Here is a 19028-nt window from a genome sequence, read left to right on the forward strand (position 1 = left end):
AACCCAGCTCAGCTGCAGCTCCTACTAACGGGTAAAACGATCTCTCAGGTTTTAGTCGCTAAATATCTCGGGGTCTGGTTCGACTCCAAATGCACCTGGGCTTGTCATATTAGGTATCTGACACAAAAATGCCAACAGAGGATTAATTTTCTTCGTACGATTACCGGAACTTGGTGGGGTGCTCACCCAGGAGACCTGCTAAGGTTATACCAAACAACGATATTGTCAGTTCTTGAGTACGGCTGTTTCTGCTTTCGCTCCGCCGCGAACACGCACATTATAAAATTAGAGAGAATACAATATCGTTGTTTGCGTATTGCCTTGGGTTGCATGCAGTCGACCCATACGATGAGTCTTGAAGTGCTAGCGGGTATTCTTCCGTTGAAACATCGTTTTTGGAATCTCTCTTACCGGTTGCTAATTCGATGCACAGTTATGAACCCATTAGTAATTGAAAATTTCGAGAGGTTGGTCGACCTTCAATCTCAATCCAGATTTATGACTTTATATTTTGACTATATGGCTCAAGATATTAATCCTTCTTCATACGATTCCTCCAATGTCGCACTTTTAGCTACTTCTAATAATGCTATATTCTTCGACACCACCATGAAACAAGACATTTCTGGTATCCCGGATCAATTGCGACCCCAAGAGATCCCTAAGATTTTTTCCAATAAGTTTAAACATGTTAGTTATGATAAAAGGTTTTTCACTGACGGATCTAATCTAGATGAGTCCACTGGCTTTGGTGTTTTCCACGAAAATTTTACCGCCTCCTACAAACTCGATGCTCCTGCTTCCGTGTACGTCGCAGAACTTGCTGCTATTCAGTACTCTCTTGGAATCATCGAAACCCTACCCATAGACCACTACTTCATCTTCACAGATAGTCTCAGTGCCATTGAGGCTCTGCGATCAATGAAGCCTGTGAAGCACACCCCGTATTTCCTGGGGAAAATACGGCGGTTTTTAAGTGCTTTAACAGATAAAAATTACCGGGTTACCTTAGCGTGGGTCCCTTCTCATTGCTCGATTCCGGGTAACGAAAAGGCTGACTCTTTAGCTAAGGTGGGTGCTATTGACGGCGATATTTATGAAAGACCAATTGCTTATGATGAATTTTATAGCATTTTGCGTCAGAGAACACTCAACAGTTGGCAATCATCATGGAACTCAGATGAACTGGGACGGTGGCTACATTCCATTTTTCCTAAGGTATCGACGAAAGCATGGTTCAAGGGGTTGGATGTAGGTCGGGACTTCATTCGCGTGATGTCCAGACTTATGTCCAATCACTACACGTTAAACACGCATCTCTTTCGTATAGGGCTTGTAGACAGTAATCACTGCGTTTGTGGCGATGGCTACCATGACATCGAGCATGTTGTTTGGTCGTGTACCGAATACTGTGGTGTTAGGTCTGAGCTTATAGATTCCCTTCGGGCCCGAGGAAAACAACCGAACGTACCCGTTAGAGACATTCTGGGAAGCGGTGATCTCCAGTACATGACACAGCTATACGTTTTCATAAAACACGCTGGTATTAAAATATGAAACTCTTCTATCTATTTGTTAGATTACCATTCCCGCTACACGCTGAAAGAAGATGATACACTAAGCTGGAGACACCCAAACGAAGACTCGGCATCTTCATGTTCACGCAGACACCTCAGTCCAAACTGCTCAAATAGAACATCACTGCTTAGCCATGTACAAATAAATAAATCGTATAACTCAATATAGTTAAAATCAAAATTGTAACTCCCCTCCTCTCACCTTAAATCCCCACTAGCTCGTAGTCGGCCGCGAGAATAAAGAAAAGGCCTCCCTCTTTTCCCTGCTAATTTAGAATTTAAAAAAAATGTACTTGGCTCAGTTAAACATAAATTGTATCGTGCCGTGTCAAATAAACTATTTAAAAACCAAAACTCGTAGACAAAGACAAATTACATAATGCCTACTGAATGGTCGGTTATCGATTAGTATAAGAAAAAGCAGGTATTTTTTCAAATTAAAACCCCCTATTGTTCAAATTTGCATGTTACTCGTCTTGGGTTGTTGTTAAGAAAAATATATGTAATACGCTGGGGAAATTATTGGGACAATGTTGACATTGCCTTCGAGAAAAAAAAACTTGCAAAAATAATAATGAAAATCTTCGTTATAATATTTGTTTATCTTAAGAACTAAGCTGGAAACAAAATAAAAACACTTTACGCGTTGCAACTTGTTGTTTTGAATCTCTTTGAACCGATTGTTTGTATGCAACGAAAATCCCCAAAAATACCCCTTATTTCCAATTAATATTTTAGCACGAAAAACACTTTTTAAATAGCAGGAAACGCATAAATATTAGCAATGTAGACATGTATCAACACAATCAGTGGAGATTACGACAAATCTCAAGCACTACGAGCGCCTTTTTAATACACTGTGAAAAAAATCACGTCGAAGTAAAGTGATTTGCTGTTGAACTCGCACTACTTGCCTAACATTTCAGAGTTGAATGAAAATCTTTCGAAATATATTAATGCAAAGAACGATGAAATCAACAGCAAATCACTTTATTTTTTGTTGTTATGTGATTCTCTGTTAATATGCTTATGTTTGAGATACGGAATGTCGATCAGTTGGATAATTATATAAATTCACAATAAATTCAAGAAACTTTTTTTATTTAAGATTTCTAATTTTTATTTTATTTTACATTTTTAATTTAATAACACGATGATCCTAGAGATGATCCCTGTCACTGTATCGATGTAATCGTTTTCAGGATCTGCAAAAGAGTCGTTTTATTGTTATTTTAATTTAAAAGATTCAATAAAACTTACGCTCAAATAAAATTTTGATCTCTAGGTTAGTGTGCTGCTTGCGCCGTTTGCCATCGTCACTATTTTTGTTTCGCTTTATGGTTATGACGTTTCCCAAGCAGCACGCATTGTTGCAATAAAGCAAATGCAACTCTCAATGCAGCATTCAAAGATTATAATAAATCGCATCCGTTACTTTTATTCAACTTGTTAATAACCGAAAAAGCGCAGGAGGTGGAGCCTAAATGCAACTAACAGTGCTATGTGAATCATCATCTGTCGCTGCAGTATAGGAAGAAAAGAGAGGAGAAATAAAGTTAAGTTTGTTTACCTTTACTGTCATTACTCTTCGGTGATGGTGTCGCGAAGTTTCATATAACTACATACATTACAAAAAACCTCAAGTATATCGAACTTTTTCTCTACTTACGCTTCTGATAGGTATGTAATTCTACCTGCGATTCAAAATTTACCGTGCAAAAAAAATGTTTTTATATCGTAATTATTCATGCGCCTTTTATAAGGTGTTGTAGAAGAAATTTTACGATTCAAACTCGCCAAATTATAAACAATGTTTTGGGAAACGATAGTTCAGAAAACCTTACTCAGTGGATATGCAGTGTTAATCATGCGGAATATGGAATAACAAAACCATATTTCCAACGATAATCATTTATCATTCATTTATAATAAAGATGGCTGTTTACTGTTTGGTAATTTTAGCAAATATATGGTTCAACAAGATGTTGCTATACATTTTCATCACTAGTTTGCTTTTCTTAGAAGAAAACATTTGTGAAACAGCAATATGCAACATCATGTGACATTATCGTTATTTAAAAGCATCATGAAATATGCAATTGGAAATAGATTGCAGAAAACTATTGAGCAATTTCTAGTGTTCAGTTACGAGAATGATACACGTAAATAACAAAATGTTGTGCAATTCTTCTATATTTCTTTAAAGTAACCGGAAAAGTTTCTTGCACCGTTAAAGAAGTTTTAAAACAACAAATATTGAGTAGTCTCATTTGAAAACATGTTGCAAGTGCTGCTTGGGTTGTCAATTGGAGTTGCAGCTGTAATTCAATTGATTTAAACAGTGGTGATAATACAAGAGATATTCATTATAATACAATGGTGATTTAAAAATGATTTTGCACTCTTTTTGGAGGAACAATGATGTCTATTGCAAAAATATATTCGAGAACATGACGTGTTAACTTATACAGGCACCTTGTGCATTTCCTTATAATCACATACCCCGAGATTGCGAGAGTTTACACTGAAATTGCGAATATCTTAAAAACGGTTAAATTTAACTCAAAACGGACGAAATTTACGCCACATAAGGGGAACTGAATGAAAAAAAATGGGTCCAGCTGAATTTTTCTCTGTGGTATAGTGGGGCACCGAAATGTCAAATTTTTTATACCAGCATTAATACTACCGAGGGGCTATACAACGATGCAATAGCATTTTTACTTTTCTAAGTTTTTACAACATTTAGTGAAAATTTTAGGAAGAACCCAAAGTCAAGCAATTGACGATAAGGCTAGTATACTTTTGACGTAGGACTACGTCTAACCGCACTATACCGAGATACATTCCGCGAAAACTAAAACCAAGATGTAACGACGGAATGAAAGATTTCAAACGGTTATACTGATGTAACCACATGATGGACCACAATAATCGATATGTCGTTGGATTGATAAAATGATGGACAATTTTGTGATTCTTCAATTTTCATTATCACTTCATTGTTAAACAGTGAAAATTGAATAAAAGTTTCAAGGTCGAATTTTCACCAACAATGTACCAATCATATGCGAGCACGCCTAGCACAGACTTCATGAATAGACACCAACTGCCTGCAGTGATATCCTGTATAGCAGTGGCAAATAAAATTTGACAGAATCTCCCCGTCCCAATAGGTTAACTTATGTTAGCTTCCATCAGCCTAGACTAAATTGATGTCTTGAAGGTAAAGCTTTTTCGGAAAGTTCGTAACCACCTCCACTACAAGACAGTTTTACGTTCTGCTGTTAACAAATATGTTAATGTTAATAAAACTGATGTCTTGAAGGAAAATATGATGGCACAGGCAACAGTACTGCACCAAGTAATGTATGAACAGAGCGCTGGTTACTCGTCGTCTATCAGTGCAGGAAAACTTGATATTCATTTTTGTGCAGTCAAGCCAAGTGAAAACTACATTGCCACTGTTGACGCACAGTGGGGCGTGGAACACAATCGAATTGCCGTTTGAATTGTCTTCTTCTTCTTCTTGTTTCGTATAGCAGCAAATATCAGAAATCAATATAATTTTTCGGATGTCGCAAAATAGGCTGCGCCGCCGGGGACAACAAAATGCGTTGTTTATTTTTTGACTCTACACTCTGCCTTTTTTTAGATTTATTTAAATTACTAAATATAAGGTATTTTAAAGACAATAGAAAGCCAAAATGCTCCGTACAGATCTTTGAATAGGTAGTTAAACGAGCTGTACTGATGATTATATTTTACTAGCTAAATGAATTTAGTCCAATATGACAATACTAGTTGCATCACGCGGCGGCGGTTTAGAGAAAAACCAAATTCATTTCATCTTGATATTAGAGTTCCGATGTAGTGTTTGTATTTTTCAATTGAAATTTTTTTGAATTAGCATTTGCAAGAAAATATTACTTTCCAAAACCTTACTTGTAATTGAACAACGCTATGCAAATTAATTAATTGCTGAGGCTAATGTTGTGCATCACTCTAGCCCAGTTTATTTTCGAAGATAACGGACATATAACTTTCAAATATGGTATCTTCGTTGTTCTTTGGTATCTTGAAACTGATCAAATTTTTTTCTGATTGATTCTGTATACTAATAAAATGTTTAAATTGACCTGAATTGAATGTTAACATGTTCATAAAATTCTATGTCAATTTCAAATTTTCTGTGAATATACATTTTCTACTAAAACTGTGAATCGTTATCGATATTTTTTCCACGAGCTTGTAATTACAGGAAAAAAATTTATGTGACATCTTTGCCGCTTTGTGATCGGTGAGTGAGCCAACTTCAACAAGACAAATAGATATAGAAGGAAGTTTAATTTCTACTAAATCGTACTCAATTAAATAGTTTATAGAAGGTTGCCTTTTCGCGCATTAAAGAAAATTCGCTGTATTAGAATGAAAGGTATTCATCAATGGTCCAGAAACCAAATTTAGGGGAAAATCAAGTATCTAACTTTTTTATTTTTGTAGATAGAAAACCTTGTTTTACAATTTTATAGCTCCAATAATTTTAAGTAACTTTGTAAAATAAAGTTTTTTTTTCTAAAACATTGCTATAGAGCTCTAGACCCAAATTTTCTCCTAAATTTGGTTTCTGGGCCATTGTGAATGTTAAAGAGAATATTTTTTCTTCTAAGATAGAGTGCTGCAAAGAAATAATCAAAATACAGACCCCGTTCGATTTTGGCAACACCTCAGAATTTTGTCTGTTGCCAAAATCGAACCATGCCAATAATGAACGGTTTTTTTCATGACTTTTTTGACTTTTTAAATGGTCAAAGACGACCTTAACAGTAGAAATGGCCACCGGAACCAAAACACCTTCCTTTTGGAAGATGTTGAGCTTAAATTGGTTAAAATAAATCAAGCAAACTACAAAAGTAAAACGAGCTCAAATCAAACATAGCTTCAAAATAAAATTATAAAATTATTGTAGTCCTACGTCAACTATGCGGTCGTGTCTTGGTTACCACCCTCCTACTATTTTTTATACTGTTCATACAGAACAGTCACCAGACCTGACTGCTTCTGTTGAATAAAAAACCAAAATCTTTTAGTTTTATTACGAGTGCGGTATAGTATGTACTTATATACGAAATGATAGTATGTAAGTATTTATAGCAACTTGGAGTTACATTTTCGGGATAACCATGACTTATTGAAAGGAACATTTGCATCTTTTTGAAAAATGAAACAAAAACCTGTCGAAACACCCATTTTTGGGTTGGCATGTAGTAGAAAAACAGTAAACCACACTGAATAAAGTAAGGAATACTTTGAGCCCAGTATGTTTTAAAGGTTTTGAATGATACAGCGATGTTCACACATAACACGGTTGTAGACCTTTTCAAACTTAATGAATTTTACGCGTCAGCCGCAGAAACAACACCAAAAGCGTGAAGATATTCATGCATTAAATACATCTTAGATTTTAATCTCCTAACAATATTTGTGCTCACTAAATTTACTTATCAAGATAAATTTATTGGAGAGTTAGAATTTTGGTTTTCAAATAAAATCTCAATTTACAAACATATCCGGAGTACTTCGTGATAAGGGCGAATCTAACAAACTGTAAACAAATAGAGATTTTACCGAAAACGTATGAAGTGAGCTACTATCTACCTTAAAACTTAGAAAGAAAAATGTATCTCTTTTCTAACTATTAAAAAGTACGATGTTTGTTAAGGGCGAAATCTACTTTATCTCAAAACGAGATAAAATGAGGAATACGCCCTTTTTGTTGTTTACGTTAGTAAAAGGCGAAACTTGACTTCGTCTTGATGAATGGGCGAAATCAAAGTAGTCAACAAAATAAACATTAAAAGCAAAGGGCGTATTCCAATACAATAACGTAAACACGGCGTATAGTAAAAGGCGATACTGTCGAGCAAATGAAAATAAGGCGCATAGTAAAGGGCGATACTGTCGAGCAACTCAAAATAAGGCGCATAGTAAAGGGCGATACTTTCGAGCAGATCTAAATAAGGCGTAAAGTAAAGGGCGATTCGCCCTAATCACTTCGTGTAAGATTCGCCCTAATCACGAAGTAGTCCGGATATATAGTTTTCGATGGTACTAGAGTTTCCAAAAACATAACCCTTTATTTTATTTCAATATCATATCACAAGCGGTACAAAAATCTAAAATCAGTTTTCTGTTCTCGGCAGTATTTTGATGATTAATCGATCAATTTATGGAAATATTTTTCAGCAAAATTATGTTATTGAAAAGCTGAAAAAAATCAATTTTTGCACCCCCCAGGCATATGTTTTGTTCTAAAATTGCTTACGTTAAAAATTAGACCTTTAGGCCCTCTGTGCCACCTCTAGAGCTTAATGAAATTCAACCAATTTTTTACATGTTGCTTATCCAGCTTTTTACGTCAGTTTGAAGTCTTCATACAATTTATCAAAAGAAAAATATATCTGGCAACATTTGTGTTGCCAATTTTTCGGAAATCACAAATCTGACGTAAGCAGAGAGGTTCGCATATTACGAACACGCATTATAGCGACCGCCATTATGGTGCGTAAAAAGCTGGATTGAACCCCAAGGAGGTCTTTTTGCCTGGGAAAACAGGTCCCGCGAACATATTTGAAAATAAGCCCCACCCTAGTTTTCATGATGAAAGTTAATGAAATTTTTAGTTTCTGCTTTTGAAAAATATTTTATTTTTGGTGATGATTTCGATATTTAAAAGAAACTCATCAAAATTAATTTGAAATGAGGCAAACTTTATAAACCGCAACACTGAATGCACAATCGGCTGTTTTTGCTATTCCAGTTCATACATTTTCAAGTTTCACTGCAATTGGCAGTATCTTTGAAAACATTGCAGAGAATAATATGAAATATAAAATTTTGACTAATCTCATCTCAATGTTCGTGAAATATTTCCACGTCACACAAACGTCGTCGCTGCTTGACACCTCGCGGCACCCTTTTCAACCCACATCCCGCCTCACCCCACCTCTAACCGCCTGTTGATGTGGTACTGTCAAATCTGTGAAAATTTTAATAGGTTTTCCTCTGTACGCTCTAAATTGCTGTATTTACCTCCTTTTATAGCACTCAAATTATTAATTTTATGTGATTCTCGAAGCTAAACTCGAAGATTAGGGGTTCCGGTCGACAGTGGAAGTGGTTTGACCGCTGCTGGGTTTTTTCCCATGCGATAAACGATGACCAACCCAAACTCGCGTTGCATCAATCTCGTCATCTGCAGTGGCAGCCGCACTTCGTCAGCTAATTATTAACTTGTTCAATTGTGTTGGCGTTTATGTTTTTGTTTAGTACCAGTGTGTTTTATGTTTCAAACCAAAAGTTAAAATCAAAAAGTTATGAACAGCAGCAGTAACGACGGAGGTTCTTCGTTCTGGAAAAATAATTCTGGCCGAATTCCGGGAAGACCCACGATGGCCACAAGAATGGCACCCGGTGGAGGAGTACGCAGTGGTTCAGGTGGTTCGACTTCCGGTGCAACCGGTAGTAACTCTTTCCAGGACTACCAGGAATCAGTGAGCGATGCCTGGGACTTGGGTGATGACGAATTTTGCATCATTTCCACCGTAGTGGACACACCCCGAATATCTAAGAAAGTTTCCCAATCGGCGGCGTTGAATGTCATCAAGACTCACAAAAGCGGTGGCGAGAGGAACCGCACGGGAGAGGCTGCGATGATGCAAAGATCTGCTGCTCCCGAGATGGAAAGTGTGGCGAATTCGCAAAGCAGCAACAGCACGGTAGCCGTAGCGGAAAATCTTGATAGTCTGAAAATAACTCGAAGCGTACGTGCGAATGATGAGCGGAATATAATGCAACAACAGCTGAAACAGACTGCGCTGAACAATATGAATGACCACAGGTAAGTTTTTTTGGGAAAGAAGTAATTAGGTTTAGATGCATCTATGTTTATCGTTTCATTGCGCAGACTGCGTCAAAGGTTTCATGCCTATCCAGGCCGTCCGCAGTTGCTAAAACTTTCGTCCAACGTAGCCTCGAAAGATGTGGAGTGTGAATCTAAGTACGAAAAGTTTACTAATATCCTCGACGCTCCTCTCCTGAATCTGATTGCATTGAAGGAGCTTAGCTGGTCTGGGATACCGCGAAAAATGCGCGCTGTCACCTGGCGTTTGCTGTCCGGATATCTGCCAACAAGCTTAGAGCGACGTAACACCGTCCTTGAGCGAAAGCGACTAGACTACCAAAAGCTGGTTCAACAGTACTTCCACGTGGACAATCGGGATGAAATTCAGCAGGACACCTACCGACAGATTCACATAGACGTTCCTAGAATGAACCCACACGTGGCCCTTTTCCAGCAGAAGCTGGTGCAGGAAATGTTCGAACGAATTCTTTTCATCTGGGCCATTCGTCATCCAGCGTCTGGCTACGTACAGGGAATTAATGATCTCGTGACACCTTTTTTTATAGTGTTTCTCCAGGAATCGGTCGGAGCTGGTAAGTGGGGTAAAACTAACGTTTTATATTGATTTTTATAAATAGATCACTACCAACTAGATAAAGATCTGGAACAGTGCCAATTGGGAGATCTTCCCCTAGAGCAGCGGGACATTATTGAAGCGGATGCCTTTTGGTGTTTATCAAAATTTTTGGACTGCATACAAGATAATTATATTTTTGCTCAGCTGGGTATACAGGAGAAAGTGAACCAGCTGAAAGAACTTATCCAACGGATTGATGGTAAGAATGGAGCTTCGTTTTTTAGTTAGAATACATATCAATGATGTCGTTTTTGTGTTTTCGCAGGAACCCTCCACAGGCATCTGCAGACACACGGAGTGGACTATTTGCAGTTTTCCTTCCGCTGGATGAACAACTTGCTAACCCGCGAACTGCCACTATATTGCACGATTCGGCTGTGGGACACCTATCTAGCGGAGTCCGACGGCTTTGCCGTGTTTCAGCTGTACGTGTGTGCCGCCTTTTTGTTGCACTGGCGCGAACAATTGCTGCAAGAAAAGGATTTTCAGGTGAGTCTCTCGGTTTAGTATGCACGTTAGTTTTTTTTGAAGTAGAATACTTCTCTCAGGAAGTTCGGCTACATAGGGATGTGAAATGAAAATCTAAAACCGAAAAAAGTGAAAAATATGTCCAATTTCAAATGCTAATACATCGGTTAGTATTCGATGGATTTCCTTCGTTCTTGTAGCAATAGATTGGAAAATCTTCCAAGATTCTCCCCAAAAGAAGATAATTGAAATTTTATTGTGGAAATGCGAGCTGCAACGAATAAAAAACGCGGCGTTTATCGAAAATCTTAGTTTATTATCTTTGAGCAATCAAACACGCGTCCGTAGCTTAGGGTTACAACTCGAAGACTGCTGCTCTCTCTTTCTTCTCTGGAGATGGAAATGTTAGTGATGGTTGAATTTATAGACTGGGAAAAATCTATCGCCACATGTGCCCCCCCAGTTACACCAAGAAACGAACACGGTGTCCACTTGGTGTGACTAATGTACGTCGATCGTCCTGAGGATGTTCTAGAAGGCTTTCAGCGCATATATGAGCCGGCTTAATCCGATTAATTGAAACCGTCACCTTTTTTCCCGAGATCAAAATATCGAAACATTTCTCGTTCCTCGCTATCACCTTGTAGGGTCCTTCGAAGGGTTGCTGGAGTGGTTTTTTGACAGCGTCTACGCGAATGAATACATGGCTGCAGTCCTTCAGTTTTGGATGCACGAACGCTTTTTCATTTGTGTGGCGAGATGCTGCGGGCGCTTTAAGATCCGCGAATGTTTTGTGTAGTTTAGCAGCTAGTTCAGTGCGATCGATGTTACTTGCCGGTAAATCATAGAATTCGCCGGGAACTCTAAGCGCTTGACCGTATACCAGCTCTGCAGATGAACACTTCAGATCCTCACGATAAGCAGTTCGAAGACCGAGCAGAACCAATGGGAGCCGATTATGCCATTCTTTAGCGTCGGTACACATGATGGCGGCTTTCAACGTGCGGTGGAATCTCTCCACCATTCCATTCGCTTGCGGGTGGTAAGCTGTCGTATGAATATGGTGGACTCCCAATAATCGAGCTAATTCCTTGAACAGCTCGGGCTCGAACTGTCGTCCTTGATCGGTGGTAATCGTTTCAGGGGTACCGAACCGCGAAATCCAACTAGCATAAAGCATAAAAGCGACTGTTGGTGCAGTCATATCGCTCAAAGGGATGGCTTCTGGCCAGCGCGAAAATCGATCAATTATCGTTAGCAAGTATCGGTAATTTTGAGAGGGCGGTAAAGGACCAACCAGGTCTATGTGGATGTGACGGAAACGTGCGTTAGGAGTCACAAATGTTGAAAGGGGAGCAACGGTATCACGTGAAATCTTTGAACGTTGGCATTGCAGGCATGTTTTTACATACTGATTGACATCTTTGTTCATTGATGGCCAAACGAATCGATCTGCTAACAATTTCCGTGTTGCTTTAGCTCCAGGATGCGCAAGGCCGTGTAGCTGGGACAAAATATGGACTCGGTGACGCTCAGGAATGTACGGGCGAACTCGATTTGGTCCTGAAACATCACAAAAAATCGGTTTAGTTAAATAAGGTAATTTTCTCGGTTCCAGCTTTAAGCCGGTAGCTGGGGATTTTTTTAATTTAAGCAGTTGCTCGTAATTTTCTTGATCCTGGGCTATAGCGTTATAGTCGATACTTGCAACAACGGTTTCTAATCTCGATAAGGTATCTGCTGCAATATTATCCTTGCCATTGATGTGGCGAATATCCGTGGTGAACTCTGCCACATAGCGCAGATAGCGCTCTTCGTGTGGCAAACGACTACTAGGGTCACTATTTATTGCACAAGTGAGAGGAAAATGGTCAGTGTAGATAGTAAATTGACGTCCTTCGATTAGATATCTAAAATATTTAACAGCAAGTTTCATTGCCGTTAACTCACGACCAAACGTTGAATACTTCTGCTGGCTTGACGAAAATTTGGTTGAAAAAAATCCTAGGGGACGCCAAGCGTTTCGATCAAACTGCTGAAGAACTGCCCCTGCTGCAAAATTTGAAGCATCTACCGTTAAAGCCATTGGCTTCGAGGCATCAGGGTAATGCAACAGAGCAGCGTTTGCAAGAGCTTGCTTGCATTTCATAAAGTCCTGCTCTGACTGTTCATCCCAGCTAATCTTTCTAATATCGTTTTTTTCTGTTATCGGGGATCAGGTTTCGAAGGTTTCCCTGAACTTCGACAGCGTGTGGTATGAAACGTTTGTATACATTTACTAGTGCAAGAAAACGACGCAGATTTTTTACGGTAACAGGAGTGCTGTATTCTAGAACTACTGCAACTCGTGACGGAAGCGGTCGGATTCCTGATTTGTTAATCGTGTAACCCAGAAATTCTACTTCTGGCTTTGCGAAGTGACATTTATCTGCATTTATCACCAGCCCGTTTTTCTTCAGTCGTTCCATGACTATGCGGACGTGACATATATGCTCTGTTTCATTTGCTGAAGCTATACAGACATCGTCTATAAACACAATGACGAAGTCCAGGTCCCCGAACAATTTATTCATGAAGCGTTGAAAAGTTTGGCTTGCATTGCAGAGGCCAAATGGCATCCGCGTAAATTCGTAGAGACTAAACGGAGTGATAACTGCCGTTTTTGCGATATCGGATTCCTCCACTGGTATATTATGATACGCTCTCACTAAGTCGAGAGTAGTGAATGTTGCCTTACCTTCAAAACGATTAAGCAGATCGTGGACGTGAGGTACTGGGTATCTGTCTGGAACGGTCGCTTTGTTCAGTCGTCGATAGTCTCCAACACAATGAAGTGGGCTGGCCCAGCTACTACTCGATGGTCGGCATATCCCAAGTTCACACATTGTCCGAAACTCCTCTCTGGCTGCTCTCAGCTTTTCAGGATGCATTCGCCTGACTTTCGAAGCTATTGGCGGGCCTTTTGTGACGATATGGTGCGTGACATCATGTTTTACTTCACGCTGAACAGTAGATGGTACGAGGATTTCGCGATAGTCAGCCAAAATATTCCTCATTGGATGATGCGCGTCGATAGTTTTAATTCCGTAAACTTTTGCCGGCACAAGATCTCCAGTCGCGCGAATCTTGGTTGCACCATCCACCATCTGCCGATTTTTCAAATCCACCAAAAGACCAAAATGCGATAAAAAGTCGGCACCGATGATCGCCTTCGTTACGTCCGCAACTAAAAATTTCCAAGTTAAACGACGACGTAAACCGAGATCGACTGAAATATATTTGCTAGAGTATGCGTTGATTTTTGTTCCATTTGCAACGTGCAATGAGAACGGAATTGGTCCAGACAGTTTTTCATGCCGTGTCGCTGGAATGATGGAAACGTCGGAGCCCGTGTCTATGAGAAACCTGGTGTTGCTTGTTCTGTCATAAATGACCAAACGACGACTTTGCATTATATCTTCACCCACTTGCGCCGATTCAAGCGGGTGTTCCCTTAGTTTTTTTGACGATGAAAAACACACGGTTCGCGGCAATATTGCGCACGAGCGCCATAATTACGATGATACCAACACATAGTTTCTGTTTCCGTAGCATTCCTGTTTGGAACGAAACGACTCCGGCTTCTTCGCGGGCCTGTTTTGAGGCGGCGAATTTCGGCGGATAGGACTTCGATTTCATCCCTCAAAGTAACGATTACTGCAGCTGAGGTAGCCGATGATGACGCGTTCACGATTTCGACACTGCTGGACGACGAATCCACCATTTTATCCGCCATCTCTGCCAATTTCAAAAGACTGCCATCACTTATGCTTAGCACAGCTCGTACGCTCACGGGCAAACGCTTCAAAAAAAACATTTTTATTAATTTTTCGTCTACGTTAAGTCCAACGGCTATTTCTTGCATTCGAGCGAGCAAATGCGTTGGTCGCAAATCTCCCAAATCACACGATCCAAGCAACTGTTCCAATCGAGCTTGGGAGGAAAGAGCAAAACGTGCAATAAGGCGTTCTTTTATAGCGTTATACTTGTCTCTAGCTGGTGGATTTGCGACCAGATCAGATACATTGCATATCACACTTTGATCGATCTTGGCGATGATATGCCAGAATTTCGTTTCGTCTTTAGTAATTTGTGCCAAGTAGAACTGAGCCTCTGCTTGGGCAAACCACATGTGAGGATCACTTTTCCAGAATTCGGGCAGTTTTACAGCGACTGCGGCTGCCGCTTGCGGCAATTGTGGTTCGTCTTGTTCAGAATTAGACATTTTGAGGTTATAATCGTGAAATGACGCTTCCCGTTTTTGTTGGAATAAACCGACGATTTTATCGATTTAGCGATTTATAACTCGCGTCGGGGTCACCAATTGTGGGAATGCGAGCTGCAACGAATAAAAAACGCGGCGTTTATCGAAAATCTTAGTTTATTATCTTTGAGCAATCAAACACGCGTCCGTAGCTTAGGGTTACAACTCGAAGACTGCTGCTCTCTCTTTCTTCTCTGGAGATGGAAATGTTAGTGATGGTTGAATTTATAGACTGGGGAAAATCTATCGCCACATTATTATTCGCACTATTGTACCATTGAAAATAGTCAAGCCTTGTCAAAACGAAAAATTCGACCTCTGATTGGTCGTTATATGATTGCTTCCCAAGCACGGTCGACAGAATCATATACCTTGCAATTGAAAACATGCTATTTGGCCTATATAAGAGCCTGTTTCAGCCGAAGCAGCTCATAATAGTTCTAGACAACGACAACAGCAGTCGTCCTTCCTTAGCAGCAGCACTAGCCCTGTGGTTGGTCACCACGTCTCAGGCCTCTGCCAGGCTGAACGCGAGCGATCGGGCGAGATTTTTGCCGTATACCAGCCGGCACTTCCTCTAATGGAAAAGTTGGATCATTTTGTTCAGAAGAATATAACTGTCGGTAATATTACAGAGCTGCGATTGCATTATACCCGATATGGAATTGAACAATTGTTCTTTTGAGGACAAATAAAACACTTACTTTGAAGAGTTAATAGCTTTGGGTACCAGTAGCAGTATGGTAGCAGCCTCAGCGGTAAGTGCAGCCGGTGTTTCCCTGAGGCCGATGTTATAAGGAAGTAAATGGAAGCGGCACGGCGAAACAGTTCGGGTGTGCTTAGACGCGCGTCATTTTTCATTGTTGATATTATTCCCCACATGAAACGACGCACTTTCGTACGATAGCGGCGGTATTAGCGGTAGATGCATTTGCCAACACTTACTCCAGTAAAGCCGTGTCTAATTTTCAATGTGAAAACACCTTTCTATTGTGTAAACGCGAAAAGCGGCGCGAACCGATTCGCCCGGCCGTAGGTTAATGTACAGCCGTAAGTAGAGCTGTGTAAAAGTATTCTACTTCTACCTTGCGGTCGTGGCTTTGAACACAACCCTCCTGTGATTTTTTAATTCGATTCTCCCTTCTCCATTGTAGGGTCTAATGCTGCTGCTGCAAAACCTACCCACCCACAGCTGGATGGATTCCCATATTGGCGTCCTGGTGGCGGAAGCGTTTCGTCTCAAGTTTACGTACGCCGATACGCCAAAACATCTGGAAGGCAAAAGTTGACAGCTTCATGGTGGGCGAAACTATAACAACTACTGTAAAAACTATCTCTATAAGTTTATCTAACTCCGCCGGTAAAGCCGTGGGAAAATTGTGGCAATAGTGTTAGACTGTTTGAGGCAACAGTTACAGATTTTATTCAGGTTTGTCAGGATGTCGAATTTGCAATGTTCCTGAAGAGAGCCGCACTTGAAAACCAACAGAGAGAAATAAGTTTTCTCTCTGCGAATACATACTAGTTTGTTAAAACAAAGTTTTGTATATAAATCAAATCCTGAAACTTCCATGAGAAGAAAAAAGAAAACCTTTACAATATTATTATCAAGTAGTGTAGGATGGAGTGAAATATAATTGTCTTTTAATTTTTCCTCATCATGTATCATGTAAAAAAAACTAACAGGTGGACTGAGAAGTGTAGTTAGCTAACGGATTTCGTTGCGCTCTGCAACACGAGAGTTATTACAGATAAAGTTAGCCAGCTGAAACATGTGACTGAAGAAAGCAAGAATTTTACTGTACACTAGATCATGTTGCGAAACTGCCTCCAGTCACATTGGCGAATTGTTCAGTCAGACCAAAAATCACGTCCAGTATATTTTGCAAATCTTATTCAATTCAGGATGTGATGAAGATTAACGTATATCAAAATCTGTTGCGGTAAACAAGCAAGGCAATTGAATTTGTTTTTTCAGTGAGAACATTAGAAACGAAAAGTAAAGATAATTTTCTAGATACAGACTATTTGTACAGAGACGGTGAACCGAATCTGACGCTGAGTAGAACATCTATAAACTGCGGAGAACTGCTTCGACATTTAGGAATATATTAGAATCAACTAGTTTAAGCGTATATAATGAAATACCAACTACAGAGTAAGTATCGAATAAACGTTATAAACAAAAAAAACTAAATTTCTTTATTTATAAGAACGATCCCGTGACGAATTCAATGATGAGGTTTACGTAAGCTTCTCTTTCTGTCATATTGAAGAACCTTTGATATTGAAGATTTTTTTAACTGAATGATCCGGAATTTGGGTTCCCCGTCATAGTCAACGAAAAAGTCACCCGACCCGATGAGACAGCCTACACGTCGTGTCTGAATATAACGGCCTTCGGTGCGTTAACTTTACAGCCTCTCGTGGTATGGTAATCCGAAGAACCTTCTTCCCATATTCATATCCACCTGGAGATCACCTGACCAACAGACAACGTAACCGCATTGCGAATATACCTTCAGACCATTACCTAGTAGCTGTGTGTATGCGCTCGAAACTCTCAACGGTGTATAATACCCGCCGAAGTCGAACGCTGCGACCAAATGTTGAGCAACTGCGGGACGCCAGGGTTGCACAGTAATAGTTGCTGGAGGCAGCGCTACCCACGGAAAAAAAGCTTGGTGCAGTTGGCCGGAGGAGCTCTTGAGGATGGTCGGAAGAGCATTCGATCCACCATAGTCATCAATGCTTCCAAGCCGAAGTACATGGAAGAGTTCAAGTCGGTGGTGATGAAATCGAGGTAGTCGACGAGTTCGTGTACCTGGGCTCACTGGTAACTGCATACTTTGGTCTCCGGAGAACGCTCCGATCGTGTAGAATACACCGTTACACCGAGTCGACCATCTACAGGGCGCTGATCAGACTGGTAGTCCTCTACCGCCATTAGACATGGACTATGCTTGTGGAGGACTAACGCGCCCTTGCAGTCTTCGAGCGGAAGGTTGATTGTGTAATAAATGTTACAATTTTGCTCAGTGCAAATTCACATTACCCATCCTCACACTTATACACGTGCATTGTCGTAGGGACACTTTTGTGTAACACAAGAAAAACTGCGTCAGTCAAGAAAAGCTCATCGAATTCAACAGATGTACGACATACAAGTTAGAGCCAATAAATGATATACGACATACAAGTTAGAGCCAATCAATGATATTTATAATCTAAACCAGATGTATATGATAAATCTTACATGGTGTCAGAAGTGGGGTAACTGAATATGCCCCAGTATTTTTGTTGGAACTTGAAATCTCGGAATAACAAGTTGTAAGCGGAAGAAAAGTTCCTCTAAAAGGAAGTTAAAGATGGCGTCTGGATTCGATATGCGTTTGCCACAGCCACTTGATACTGTAAATCTTGCAAAGGAATGGCCGCGATGGAAACAAGCATTTGCTATATATTTGAGAGCAAATAACAAAATGAGAGAAAGTGAAGCTAATAAAATTGCTACCTTTTTATGGATGGTCGGACCACGCGGTGTGGAGATATATAATACATTGTACCCAAATGAAGTAACCACGGAAGACATGTTTGGGAATGATGAAATAGCTGTGAATGATGTTGATGTTCCTGCTGCTGCTGCTGCTGCTGCAGCTGTTCCTGCTGGTGCTGCTGCTGTTCCTCACGAACAAGAAGATAACCGCCGCAATATACAACGAACACTAGCAGAGGTGATTTTGGCCTTTGACAATTATTGTTTGCCGCGTAAGAATGTGGCAATGGAAGCATTCAAGTTCAACCAAATAACACAGAAGGAGAAACAATCTTTCGGGGATTTTGAGACTGAGTTTAGAATTCAGGTGCAATATTGCGATTTCAAATGTTCTGAATGCGAAATGTCATATGCCGATCGAATGATTCGGGATAGAATTGTTATTGGCATACAAGATAAAAAACTGCAGTTAAAGTTGCTGGATGGGAAAGACGACCCGCTCGCGCAAATCATTGAAACGTGTAAAATTTTCGAAGCAGCAACAGATAAAAGGCAGCTACTCGAACGAAAAACCGGACCATTGGAAGTGAAATCGGCAGAAAATAAAGGTATCGGTAGATAACTCGCAATATTTGCTACAATTG

General features: G+C 40.0%; 1 protein-coding gene across 3 annotated transcripts; it reads left to right on the forward strand.

Moving 5' to 3' along the window:
- Positions 1-8584: 8584 nt before the first annotated feature.
- On the forward strand, positions 8585-16427 carry LOC129717695 (TBC1 domain family member 22B). Of its 3 annotated transcripts, none has more exons than XM_055667791.1 (5): positions 8585-9477; positions 9544-10073; positions 10119-10316; positions 10383-10606; positions 10666-16031. In XM_055667791.1, exons 1-5 carry the CDS (start codon positions 8954-8956, stop codon positions 10693-10695), a joined length of 1506 nt encoding a protein of 501 aa, XP_055523766.1. In that variant the 5' UTR covers positions 8585-8953; the 3' UTR covers positions 10696-16031. The 3 variants fall into 3 exon arrangements, with proteins under 3 accessions (XP_055523766.1, XP_055523764.1, XP_055523765.1); XM_055667789.1 differs by lacking the exon at positions 10666-16031 and adding an exon at positions 16043-16427 and having other exon boundaries at positions 8587-9477; XM_055667790.1 differs by lacking the exon at positions 10666-16031 and adding an exon at positions 16043-16427 and having other exon boundaries at positions 8588-9477; positions 10134-10316.
- Positions 16428-19028: the final 2601 nt, after the last annotated feature.

Source organism: Wyeomyia smithii, chromosome 1 (assembly GCF_029784165.1).
Source record: "Wyeomyia smithii strain HCP4-BCI-WySm-NY-G18 chromosome 1, ASM2978416v1, whole genome shotgun sequence".
Taxonomy (NCBI): Eukaryota; Metazoa; Arthropoda; class Insecta; order Diptera; family Culicidae; genus Wyeomyia; species Wyeomyia smithii.

Excerpts from the sequence above, each read along its gene's own strand:
- LOC129717695 (XM_055667789.1), top strand. The coding sequence starts at position 8,954 with ATGAACAGCAGCAGTAACGACGGAGGTTCTTCGTTCTGGAAAAATAAT. Across the intron at positions 10,317-10,382 it reads ACTTATCCAACGGATTGATG|GAACCCTCCACAGGCATCTG; the intron begins GTAAGAATGGAG and ends GTGTTTTCGCAG. Across the intron at positions 10,607-16,042 it reads TGCAAGAAAAGGATTTTCAG|GGTCTAATGCTGCTGCTGCA; the intron begins GTGAGTCTCTCG and ends TCTCCATTGTAG.